This window comes from Streptopelia decaocto (genome assembly GCF_964273445.1).
Source record: "Streptopelia decaocto genome assembly, chromosome: 1".
Taxonomy (NCBI): domain Eukaryota; kingdom Metazoa; phylum Chordata; class Aves; order Columbiformes; family Columbidae; genus Streptopelia; species Streptopelia decaocto.
The window spans coordinates 209,383,723-209,397,283 of NC_138663.1; the positions used below are offsets into that span (position 1 = coordinate 209,383,723).

The following is a 13,561-nucleotide window of genomic DNA, read 5'->3' on the forward strand; positions in this document are numbered from 1 at the left end:
TATCAAAACCAGGACACACGGTGTTTTCCACTATCCACCAAAGTTCTGCAAGCCCAGCTGTCTCCCAGCCCCACCGTATGCTGTTTTCCCAGCTGCGTGCCAGCTTTTTGGAAGGAACATGAAAAATAACTGTGGTACCATCCCGTGTGAAATGGGATTTTTACTAATGAGGCAGCCAGGTCTTCCAGCAAAAATCCTCTCGCCCAAATATTCACATTTGGGTCAATATGGGCTCGATGAACAATAAAGCCAAAGAGGTTTTGGGGCTGGGGAGAAAAATTGTGGTTCAAATCAGGCTTGTAAAGAAAACAAACACAAAAGAGCCATTGAGAGAAGAGACATAAGTTGAGAGATAACTAATCAGTTTTATTTTATAAATACAGATGAGCTTTCCCGCAATTACCAACATAGTTTTAACGTGTCATTTACTATGGGATATTCTGGTTTCGCTTATTTTAAATACCTGGCCAAGCAAGGATAAGCCAATGCTGTTGTGCTCAGTACAAAAATATCACGGGATACGATCTTCCAAAACTAATATACTCAACAATCTTAGGAATTCCTAGTGAGGGGAAAAGACTGCAATGAAATGTTTTCCGCGCTCAAAGACATTTGCAGACATTTAACAGTGTCACAGCTGTGCAGGAACTGAAAGGCTCTTGACAGTTTAAAGCAGGCTGTGATTTATCATCTCACCTTCAAACCTACTATTTGTTTCTCTCCCGCTACGCTATTTTCAAAGTAATTTACAGGGGGGAAAAGATAATAATCACAAAAATGAAAGCCATGATGTGGCCGCAGTCTGTACAATCCTCACGGCAATGAGTTCGTCAATGGTTTAATTAGCCCTACGATGCCGTCCCCCTTCACCAGGGAAGAGAAACTCGGGGACAATTTAAGGCCTCCTAAAGATACATCCATAGAAAGGCCATCAAAGCAGCTTTGTGCGACGGATGCAGAAACCAAACATCGTGTTTGACACATCGACAAGTACGGGGATCAAACAGGAGCAGCAACACATCAGGGAGGAAAACCAGAGTTCATTTGGTTGGGTGCAACCTGAGAAAATGTGCAACGAATGAAAAACAATAATCCAAAATCCCGCTGATGCTCTACAAACCTAATTTAACGTGTCGCTTAATTGCACCGAGACGCTCCGTGTTTGCTCTACGGAACACAGCGATTTTGCAGCTACTCTTTGGGTTGCTTTGAAAAGTCACCAGCGCACAAAAACTAACGCTTTTCTGTAATAGAAAAGGAGATTTTCTACCAACAGGTCTGCATTGCTTCAATGTGCCAGAGCCCATCCCACGGGGTGCACAACGTGCCCTAATTTCACCTAAAATGACGCTATCAGAAGGCGGTAAGATAGAGCACCTTATGCTTACTTTATTAATAAGCGCTCATACTTTGAGGTGTTCATTTTTCGCTTTCTACGCCAAAACACAGCGATAATTTCCTACCTATCTCTTCTCAAAAGATGCTGCAGCATTTCCTTTAGTGAAACTTTTGAAGAGGTTGGAACAGAGGAGCTTATTCAGGTGAGAAGATCCTCCTGAACGTGCCCAATTTAGCACCTGGAATCATGTTCAATACCTTATAGAACTGAGATCTCCGCTTCCGAGTGTTTCCATCTAATACATCATACTGGGACAGACCAAAAATAGCGAATGGCTGTAGAGAAGCTCGATCCCACAACTTGACTGCAGACAGGTTAAAAGCGAACAGAAGAAAAGTGAATATAATTTTAATACAATCATTAAGGTGTTACCTGGAAAAAACGCGTATTCTAGCACAGTGCTGTTATGTATATTGGTTCTCGCATACACGCCTCATTTTGATAGCTGAGATTACACATAACCATGGTTTAAAAAGTTAATTTAGGCTTAGCCTTATGGTGAAGTTAGGAAAAAAAGACTAGGTCATTGGTTCAAAATAAAAGCATAGACCAGGGAGGAAAAATAAAAAGCCAGGCATGATGAAGTGTTTTTTTTTTATTCTGCTATATATTTTTATATTTCAGAGCTCACGACCGAGCCCGAATTCGTGGGTATAAAATATAGAAAGCAAGAGCAATGCAATCCAAACTGAAACAAATACCAGGAATCACAACACAGGCTGTAAATTGCTTTCCCGTTGGTGCAGCCGAATATGCACCCTCAGCGAGCTGCCAGTCGCTCTTCCTTCAATGTACAGATGATTAAAATGATATTAATTTAGATGAATAATGTCAGGTGCTTCTACTTGACAGAGGGGGGAGTGATTCCTGCAGATTTGCCTAATTCCAAAGCGTAAACTGCGTTTTCAGGCTGGGTTTTTAGGGAGACGTTGTCCCCATTAAGACACATTGGGAGGTGGCAGCTGAACCCCGCTTGGGTAGTGAATTCGTTAGGTCTCTACTAATGAGGTTTGTGCCCAACAAGCGGGGTCAGGCTGAGATTTTTATGCGAAACCTAAAGAGGCGATTTAGTTCCTTAACAGGAACAGTGAGCATGGAGGGAGAAGAAAGGTATTTTCTCATTAATTAAGGAAACTGCTCATTCTCTGGCATGTTTACACCAACTGAAGACCCATCAGTGAAACTAGAACTTGAAAAGCCACAGAGAGTAGCCGAGAGAAAACTCTCCAACTATAACAAATTCATGGTATTTCTGTAACGCTGACTACATTGCTCAAACAAACACAGGAGTACATGGGAGAAGGGAAAGAACTCTTACCATAAATGTATTTTTAAATTAACTTTTTCTTTCTTCTGAGAAGATTGAAATAAATTTAACTCTAAATAATAATTAAGAAATTAATTCATAGGGGGGCTTGATCACCTGATCAGCACTAGAAGCTGTTTCCAGGAAAGCCTTTTATAAATGGATTCCAAAACCAATTTCTGAGAGATTATAAATACCAAACATAAGAGGACTGGAAGCAGAATCAAAATTTACCTGGGCTGTGAATATACCATAATCCTGCGTTACCGTGCTCAAGTCCATTTGTTTAACACCATAGGAATAGCTTTAGCTTTTTTTTTTTAATATATATAATTAATATAAAGAATAAGTGCAATTTTATCTCTATTCCAGATCACCCATTTCTCCTCAATGTCTCACTTGTCCGAACTTTTACGCGGCCTGCGGAAGCTGGACATGTTTTCGTTCAGTGCATAGATCCTTCGGGAGAACTCCTCGAACTCCCCTAGGACTTGTTCGTCACACTCCACCGCCACGGCGTGTTCCACCGGGATGGAATTAAAGTCTTCGAGTTGATCTCCCGCACTGAAGCCCGTTGCTTCCATCCCCATGATCTCCTCCGCTTGCTCCACGGTGCAGCAAAGGACGGGGCCGAGGGAGGGACGGAACTCGCAGGGTTGCTCGGCGCTCGCGGTTCCGGAGCACTCACCGTTTATTGCACTCGTATGTCCTAGGAAAGACTCCTGCCGGTCTTGGGTGTTGCTTAAGCTCCCGTTTTCTCCATTTAAACTCCCGCACAAGTCCTCGCCACCTTTCTTGGCGTTTCCTTTCGAGGAGTCCATAGAGGTATCCAATGAGGACGATATCGGCGCGGGTTTTTTATCCGCCTCTCCGACGCGGGTTGTGATGGCAACAGGCTGCGTTAAAGCGGAGTTGTAACTAGGAGGAGGAGTTTTGTACTCGAGTCTTTCGTTTCCCGTGCTGGCTCGTTTTCGGAGTCCTTTATCCGGAGAAGGGAGGCCACTGGAAAAGCCGACATCCAATCTGCCGAAGCTCGAGCTCTGTCTCTTTGGAACGGGAATTGCGCTGGACGTGTGGTGTCGATCGCTGTAAAAGAAGAGAAGGATAAATCACAGCTCACGAGCAACACAGATGTTTAACCAAAGGCTGAAGCAATTATTTTATCACAACTCCGGGCTCCGTTTGGCCAACTACTTGTATCCTAAAGCGCTAAAACCCAAATGTGTTTAATGCCGTATGAAGTCCAGAAGACACCCCAGAGGACGGCTTTACTGAAAACCTGTACGATCGCGGAGGAACATTTACAAAGCTCCATGGTTTGAAGAGTCAATCACCCAAGAAGCCACCGCATTATGTTAATTGGTACTGTTAACACCGTTTTATAGGACCAAGCTGCACTTTATGAATTATTACTGTTGACCGTATATTTATGTATTTATGGCCTGTACTAGGCCATCATAAACTCTTCAAAAGTGAGTGATAATGGCCGAATCCTCTAAGAGCAACTTCTTCCACCGTGGACTTTCTCGACAGCTGCACAAAGGAGAAAAGTCACACTAACTTTGCCATTTGGAGAGGATTATTTTTGCCAGATCTTCTGTTTTTCTGTGCCAATAATTCCAAAACAATTTGGACAAACGTCAGCCTTGGTTTCTGGAGGAACGTGAACTAATCGAGCTTAATTTTCAAGTCTGATTTTACTATTTAATACAGTTCCACAGACCTTTCACACTGTCTCAGGGTCTATAATTTGGAACGTCCAATTTATATCATCTGGGGTGCGTTATGTGAATTTTCCTTCATCGGCTTAATCCTTACCCAAATATAATCACCACCCTATATGCAAATAGTCCGTTGCATGTTAACTTAAGCAACTGGTTCATTTTCCTTCCAGATTTAAAAACACAGCTATTACTGATCTACTGAATATATAACTCCAAGATTCGACTGCTGTCACAGTACGAGTCTCCTTCATTAATTCCATTTAAAAGAAACTCCTTCTGCTCAAGGCCTGATAGATTTTGGGATGTATCTTGCAGGGGAAAATCTTGGAATAGCAGTTATGAGGAATCTCTAGTGTGGATCTTTTTCCACATTATCTTTCTTCTGTTTTTTGCTCCCTTTGTAAATAGCATAAGCTACATTGCAAAAAGTCCCTCTGTGAAAAATAAGCATCCTAAAGGGAGATAAGTGCTGCAAACCAGCAGCAAAAATATCCACTTTCTTCTTGGATTTCAACCATTTCTGACCATTTTTAATGCAAATCCTGCACGGAATTCACAGCTTTTTTGCAAAGGTTTGGAGCATTCTTAACAGAGGTGACAAAACAGAGAGCAGTATGTGCCACAGATGCCAATAAGTGCTGTATATGTTGTCCAGCCCTCGAGTCCTTTCCTGACCAGAGTCTTTAAAATACTTTAACCAACCCCCACACAGCCAAGCATTTATTTTTAAAATGGTGTAATATGGAAAATCAGAGGCAGGACACTTGTGAATTTATGCAATGTGCACTGCAGACATATTGGGGATGGTCTGTTTCCCCCCTTGGTTCCCCCAGCTTAGTGTTTCAGCCTTAATTTAGAAAATAAATGAATACTCAGTATTATTTATTTGATTAGATTCTGTTTATCTTAAGCCTTAGACACGAAACTTTTTCATATTACCTCTAGGTTTGTTGGATCTTCCTTAAGAAAAACTACAAGAAATAGAGTGCCATGTCAGCAGCTTTAAAAGCAAAATGCAGCAAAACAAGGAATTTCACTCTGTATCATTAAAAGCCTTACAATTAAATGGCAAGTTTTCAGTATTTACCCCAGTTCCAAGATGTGCATATATTCACAAAGCCAAATGGGATTCAAGACATATCTCTGGGTCCAAAGGCTCACCAGTGTGAACCAGTTCCTCACAGACGAGTGACAACTGATTACTGCAGATCACTGTTCTAATTACAAGGCATTTTACAATTAAGTAGTGGTGCTTTTCAGTACAAGGCATTTAAGGTTTTGCTGCCCTTCCCATTCCAGATACAGAGATGGTGCAGACCTGAATTAACTCCCTTCTACAGGATAGGACAGCATGTAACAGTGAGCTTGCAGATGACACCAAGTTGGGTGGAGTGTTGATGTGCTGGAGGGTGGGAAGGCCACACAGAGGGGTCTGGACCAACGGGCTGAGGCCAATTGTCTGAGGTTCACCAAGGCCAAGTGCCGGGTCCTGCCCTGGGGTCACAGCAACCCCAGGCAGCGCTACAGGCTCGGGGAAGAGCGGCTGGAAAGTGCCCGGCGGAAAAGGAGCTGGGGGTGTTGGTGCCAGCGGCTGAACATGAGCCAGCGTGTGCCCAGGTGGCCAAGAGGCCACCAGCATCCTGGCTGGTACCAGCACTGGTGTGGCCAGCAGGCCCAGGGCAGTGACCATCCCTGTGCTGGGACCTGGGGAGGCCAAACCGCCAATACTGGGGCAGTTTTAGGTCCCTCATACCAAGAAAGCCCTTGAGGTGCTGGAGCGAGTTGACAGAAGGGAACGGAGCTGGGGAAGGGGCTGGAGCACAAGTGTGATGGGAGCGGCTGAGGGACCTGGGGGGTTCAGCTGGAGAACAGGAGCTGAGGGGAGACCTTCTGATCTCTGAACTGCCTGAAAGGAGCTTGGAGCCAGGGGGGGTCAGGCTCTGCTCCCCAGGAACAAGCACCAGGAGCAGAGGAAACGGCCTCAAGTTGCGCCAGGGGAGGTTGAGGTTGGATGTGGGGAACAATTTCTTCCCCAAAGGGCTGTGGGGCATTGGAACAGGCTGCCCAGGGCAGTGCTGGAGTCACCATCCCTGGAGGGTTGGACAGACACTAAGATGAGATTCTCGGAGACACAGGGTAGAGGTGGACTTGATGATTTTAAAGGTCTTTTCCAACCTAAACAATTCTGTGATTCTATACCACGGTGATTTGCATGTCTTACCTATTAAATGTGCCATGATGCATGTCACACCTTGAGGCACAGAATCAAGGCAAGCAGAGGCTATATGCAATGCAAGTGGGGAGGAAAGGTTTCCCTCCTCCCCTCTTCCTTCCAAATCCCAGCCCAAAGCACAGCCTGGGACCAGACTTGCTGCTAAGACGAGTCTAAGCCTGCCACGAGTCTTGAGGAGTACAAGGGGGAGCCTCAAGAGAGCTATGAGGTTTGTGCTACAAGGGCCCTGTGCTGATCCATCACCTCGTGCCTCTAAATGCAGGAGGCTCAAGAAGAAAGAGAGAGGCAAAGAGGAGAGACAGGTTCTGTGCTCAGTGTAGTGTTTTAGGTTGGGAAAAAAACCAATAAAAAGCAAAAAAACCCCTGTTGGTGAAGTTTGCTTTGTTGTGTTTGAACTGTATTGTCAATTCAAGATCCAACAAAGGGCAACACCTTTGCTTTTTTGCAGCTCTAGAATGAGCTGTGTAAGATAACACACCTAAGTCTAGACTTATTTGTCACATCAATTGTCTGTACTATTAATATAATTTAAAATAGTGAGCAGGTATGCAATTCAAAAGGGAGGCAGGGGGAGAGAGAAAAGCCATTCTCATGCAAGTTCCTTTTCAAACTCAAAGGTGACTTATTGCCATCCCTTTCCAAAAGAAACAGGCTATTCCCAGAACTGATTCCAGTATTACATCCCCTGCAGCAGGAAAGATAAAAACCAATCTATTTGGTTTCTATCAAGACGTTAGTGATGAGTCAAACAGCAACGTATTCCCACTGAACTGGAACCCAGGAGGGCTGCAGATTCTGAAGAAATAGCCCCAAACATCTGAAATAAAAAGCGAGACTAGGAACAGACAGAATAACACAAATTGTACCGGTAAAAAGGGGTAACTTTTTTCCACACGTACAACAGACGGCAGATGCATCCTGTTAGTTCTGTCCTTTGACACCAAAGGCTTCCTACCTCCTGGTCTGGGCACAACGACAAGAAGGGTTGATAGGAAATTCTGACACTTCTCTGGACTTTATTCCACCATCCACAGCTCTGGGACAGGCATTAAAGAGATTAAAATCTAATCCAGGAAACAATTTCAAGCCGTACCTTGTGGATCTAAGTACAGACGAACGTTTCTCAAAACAACCACAATGATATCTACTCTTTATACAATATTTTAGTGATAAAAGCTCTTGCCTGAAATGTAAGCAGTCAGAGAGGGTCCAGACAAGTTATAAACACAGCGGCCTGAACATCAGCCTGCAGATGGGTTTGGAGTGGGTCTTCCCATTGAACATCTCACCTGGCAGCACAAGATGCAAGATCTCACAAGAGTAAGAGCTATCCCAGAGGAGGAGGATGTGCAGGGATGCAGGATGTTTGCTTTATGTCAAGCCATCCTAGATTTAATCCTTGCTCCTGAAGGTGCAGAGACACACCAATGTGCAGAACACAAGTAATTCTTGGAGAGATCAAACCCATGGCAAAGCCTCTTCACCGTAAGAATGAATAATACCCATCATCAATCTTATTTGTTGTGTTGGACTGTGCTTCAAACTTGCTCAAATTCATTACATTTAGACCAGACTCTTTAAAGAGCGAAGTCTTAAGTATAGCATAAGACCCTCTAACTGGCAAATGAGAAATTACTGAACAATTTAGGCACGACAGCAACTTTTCTATGAAGTAGAAGAAGAAATTTAAGTGTCTGAGTAAACAAACGTGAAAATCGTGGTGTCTAATTAGTTCGAGAAAAGCAGCTTTATAAACCGTTCCGGTGGGCACATAAATTTAAGTTCCTCCTAAAAAGAAACATGCCTAAATTCCTTTGTAAAGCTAGGCCTTACAGGCAAGCGGCTGAGAAATTAATTAGTTTGCAGGACCAGGAGAGTTTTAAAAGAGCTTGTTATGACAAGGCTGTTCAAGCTAACACGTTATGTATGCCTGAACAATACCTCTTTAGTGCAGCGGCCAAAACAAATCTTCCCTTCCTTAGTAAGTTGAACTGGCAGAATGATCTATACTAAGTGATCTAACAGCCTAAAGGCAGCAGCAATACAAAGCTAATCTCCCGCGTCTACAAAATAACTTCCCGGTTTAATAGAGTACATAAGGGCTGCCCCACAGAGCAGTAAAGCAGGAACGATCTCCATTTATCATGCATTCAAACTAATGAATTGAAACAAAAAAGCGCTTTGCAGCCAGGTTCCTTAAATTGTATGCAATGAAATGGACCTCGCTTAAGACGGCAAAACCAGGTTTTAAGCTGCTGGAGATATACGTGGGCAGATTTCTGAAACCGCCTATTGCTGCCAATAAATGTTAATAGGATGGGTTTAGCTTCAGCTGGGAATAAATAAAGGGGTAACAGCCCAAATGTGAGAAAGCAGGAATGAAGTCAAGTGAATGGCCTAACTGCTTATCGAATATTATCTAAGGCATTTAGATAGAAGTAAATACGGAGATGAACCATCTATGAGTTCATTGCGAGGCTCCTTCCATGGTCCCTGGAGAAGGAAAATGAGCATTGGAGAGCAGGGTGGGTGACACCCTATCAAGAGACATTTATGATCAGTGGGACAGGAGATGCCTCCTCGTGACCATAGGACAAACCTCGGCAACCAGTTCAGGCTGAGTGACCAGCGTCTAGAAGGCAAACGCGAGAAGATGAACACCTCTGGGTATAATTTTCAATAATATTTTAAAGATTTCTTTAATATTTTCAATATTCAAGAAGCATTTCGACAACACCCTCAGACACATGGTGTGAATTTTGGGGTTGTCCCATTGCAGGGACAAAAGTTGGACTCGATGATCCTTGTGGGTCCCTTCCAACTCAGGACATTCTATGATTTTAAGCAGAATGATGGTCATAGTCTTGTAGGCAAGTAAAATAGAAATAAAATGGCTGTAGGTGCAATGAGTTAAGCAGTTGAGTCAAGGGATCTTTTTCTGTTCCACCACCTCCCTCCAGGTGGGGATGAGAAGTCACACTGAGGTTTTGGTTCAAAAGTAATGTTTACAGAGCTCAGAAATAGAAAGTTGGCAATTAATCTTCATTAAAACATTCAGCTGACGGAAGGTTTCTATTCCTTTTGCATCTTCCTTGAGGAAAAGGCTGCAGCATTACCAGAATTCATAGCACTGCATTCAAGGCACAGTCTGGAGAAAGAGTTGCTTTATCAGCTTCACAGCTCACAGAATTAAAATATATGTGTATATATATAAATATAAAATCAAGTCACAGGAGAAAACCATCACCCAACTGCCTGGAAACTTTAGAGATTGTAAGTTTTTGTCACCAGTGAAATGAGTTTGGCCCACAGGAGCGTTGCCCTTTACTCTGAGGTGCAACCTTAACTCGCATTACTGAGGGTTGAGCTGGTTCAGCTTCCAGCCACAACAACTCGGTTGATCTTCTGAGACGGTGAACAGATGTGGACACCTGTCCAGAAAGAAAGGCCTGCGACTAGCGGAGTATAAAACCCGACTTGATGAACTGTCATCAGGCCTTAATGACTTTCAGTCATCTAGTTGGTTTAGAGTAGAAATGGTTACGTATATGACTAAACTGCTATCAGGGAGAAGCTTTTCTAAATTAAAAAAAGAAGACAGACCTCAGATTTATTGAATAATATAGATAAGAGAATTACATCACCACCAACCTATATGTTTCAATTGTATCCAAGTCTCAAAAGCCAACTCATGGCTCAACTCAACTCAGCTCAACTCAACTTCAGCTCTAAGTTTTGCTGGCAGCAAAACTACAAAGTAGCTGTTTTTTTTCCTCAAAATATTAGTTTTGACTAGTTAATAATTAGCCCATTTGGGCATTCTTACAGACCTAAGGCATGAGATGCAGACTGCGTGATGTAAACAGGTGACTGAAGTTGGACACAAACATTTTTGAAGTTATTTTCTTAGCAAACAGATTCTGGTTGTAATCTGCCGTTCCTTCAGTCGGATTCACTTGTGATTATTTAATCTGCCTGCAAAGGGGCTCAGAGAAACTGTAAAGCAGGATGAGAGACAGAACACAATTCACAGGCTCAAATATGTATCTTTTCCTCCCCACAAAACGTTTCCTCCGAGGAACATTACTGGATCACAGCTGGTCAAAATACTAAATCTTGATTGTCTGGCCAAAAGCCAAAATCCACAGCTCCGGCTCTTTGGTATGAGAATACTCTAAAAAAAAAAATAATAATAATAACTTAAACACCATTTGATCTTTTTTTTTGTTGCAAACTATGACCTCATGGCAGTAAGAACGCGAAATGAAGGTGTTTAAGTTGGTTTATGGCCATCTGAAATGTTTGAAGCTCCAAGCGCAGCTCGGAGCCAATATCATGTCAACCGCGCTAAAAAGCAATGAGGGTTTCTCACCTTCTTAGAGATTACTGGTTAAATAATGCACGATAGCGACAGGGCTGCAAAAGGGAGGCTGCCAATATGAAGTTAAGGTAAAATTGCGTCTGTTGGCAGCTAAAAAATTCTGACACACGCTTTAAAATATATAAAAAGCCTTCATAAATTAAGCTACCAGAGCTTTCTTAACTCAAACATTAAGTTTTAGGCTCCTTTTGAATCTAGCAGTCTATGAATCAGGACATACCTTCAAAACATGAATTTAAGCCTTGGCATGCAAGTATTTTTGGGTAAATCTTTTAAATGCTGGCTCAAAATGACGCTTCCCTGACTACAGAAAAGACTTTCTAAAGGAATATCTCATATTTGCCAGCATTAGGTAAACATTTTCTAATCTATTCACTTATCGAGTTTGCAGCGTGCTATTTAATTGCCATTAATAATCACAAATACTATCCCCCTAAAGTTACATGGAGTAAATTAAGGTGAAGAACAGGAAAGAAAATGAAAGAGTCTTGATTTAATGCAACTGTGATCTGATGAGCCTGACTTGCGAAACATAAACCTGAACATGCAAAAGGAATAAAACGACCTTCAAAATCTACAGATTACGCGTAAGTAAAGATTTGGTGTCTCTCAAAAGCTGCAATAAACTGCACAGTGAAAAGAATTGAAGAGGAAAAACTGCATGAGGCCTTTTGCATCAGCAAGAGCTAATCTTAAAAATGAGCTGCTTGTCTGGAAGCCACTGAGACCCCGGGACTAAAGAGCTGGAAATGGAGAGAATTATTCCCAGAAGGAAACAGAAAAGATTTGGGGGAGGACAACTGGGATGGTCTAAATCAACAACAACTTTGGCTCATCATCTTTCACCTTGAAAGTCAACATCCTGATTTGATATCAGAAAAATATGTGGTTTTTTGCAGTTCTGTAGCTTCCATAACAGTGTGTGCGGGAACTGGCTGATCCGCCTTGAATTTTGTCGACATAAAATACAAATAATATTTTGCAGTAGGGGGCAAGGGGGAGGAAAAGTAAACACAGCAGAATATAGGTGCCAGGAGAGATATGAAGAGGGAAGCAGAGCTTGTAGACCTGCGGGGCTGCGGCAATAAATCAGGCGTGTTGGGATGTGAAAACACGTATTAATCATGTTAAGTGTCATGCCTGAGAAACCAAAACAACACAAATCTCACCAGGCAGAGGGATCCAGCGGCAGCGCAATTAAATAGGGATGTAAAAGCACTGGACTGCACAGACCATCTGCTGGTCCAAGAGCTGCCCCACAGCTCCAGGGACAACTATGGAGTCTCAGGAAAGCCCAAAGATAATGTTTTTAAGGCAAAATTGCTCTGATAAAAGTATGAAATAGGTGGGGTCTTCTACAAAAGCTGTGGGGTTTTTTTTTTAGTTTGCTTGTTCTTAATTTGAAGGGGTAAAGAAACTAATTTGTACTCAAATCTAAACTGATGCTTATAGAAAAGGTTAAGCTTGAAATAATGACATACTTCAGTTTTTCTGAATAACGAGTGGACTCAATGCCATTCCAGGCTGCAGGGAGATATAGATGTCTCTAAATAAAAGTAAAAATGAGGATGACGCATGGGCCAGACATTAAAACCAGTCCTATTCAAACTAAAAATAAGTATAGTGTAAGTGTTGCTTTTTACCGGTGTGATTAGGAGCTGACAGAACTTTGATTCAGCAAAACCCAGCTACAGTGCTAAGAAAGGAAAACTGAACACCAGCAACAAGAAAAGCAACCAAACCAGGCGGTGCAAGTCAATCTGTAGCTAAGAAAACCCATCACCGCCTCACGTTCCTGCAAACAAAGGATAACCTGGAAATGCTTTACCGATCACGGTCCGTGGCAAAGGGTATCGGCTGACTCACCTACGGCCTCTTGAACACACAAAAAAATCCTTCAAATCTTCATTTTAGCAGCTTTTATTCTCGCTTAAATATATGCATATTATCCACAAGACGATGGGCATGGATATTCCGCGGTGTGTGCTCAACTGCAATGCCCAATTATGAAAGTCTAGCCAGTTTTCCCCTTGAGCTGGACTCCCTGCAAAGCCTCATTGCCATTTACATTATTAGCAAGTACTAAGAAGCATTGTTTAGAATCATTAGTCTTTAAAAAGAAAAAAAAAGTTAAAAATGAACAACTATTCATACAAGTTTTGGAGGTGAGAAGGAAATGAGGCATAGAGATTCATGGTGGGGGGAGAAGGAGGGAATGTGATACTCCCAGAGAACTGTGCTTAATATCCCTACATGTTTTGAAATATTATCCAGTCTTGCTAATGACTGTGTATCACCTATAGGAATAAAGAAAACCCTGTTTGTATGATGGTAAAACCTTTAAGGCGTAACTAAAGGTTCTATTATCAGTTCTTCAAAGCCAGCGCACACCAGAAAAGGAGATGCCCAGGTTTTGAAAAGAATTCCCATTTAACACATCCTAGAATTATCTACTTGGGCTTACTCAAGCCTGAAGGACACATCCACAATGTGTAACCACTGATGAGTACACACCAGT

At 42.4% G+C, this 13,561-nt stretch overlaps 1 protein-coding gene across 1 annotated transcript in view; it reads right to left on the reverse strand.

Annotated features, from left to right (window-relative positions):
- Positions 1-345: 345 nt before the first annotated feature.
- The window catches only part of UVRAG (UV radiation resistance associated), a 113,334-nt gene continuing 100,118 nt past the window's right edge, over positions 346-13,561 (reverse strand). The window contains exon 15 of the mRNA XM_082043722.1: positions 346-3,791. Within this exon, the coding sequence (XP_081899848.1) occupies positions 3,101-3,791 (691 nt within the window). The 3' untranslated portion in view covers positions 346-3,100. The remainder of the gene's footprint in view (positions 3,792-13,561) is intronic.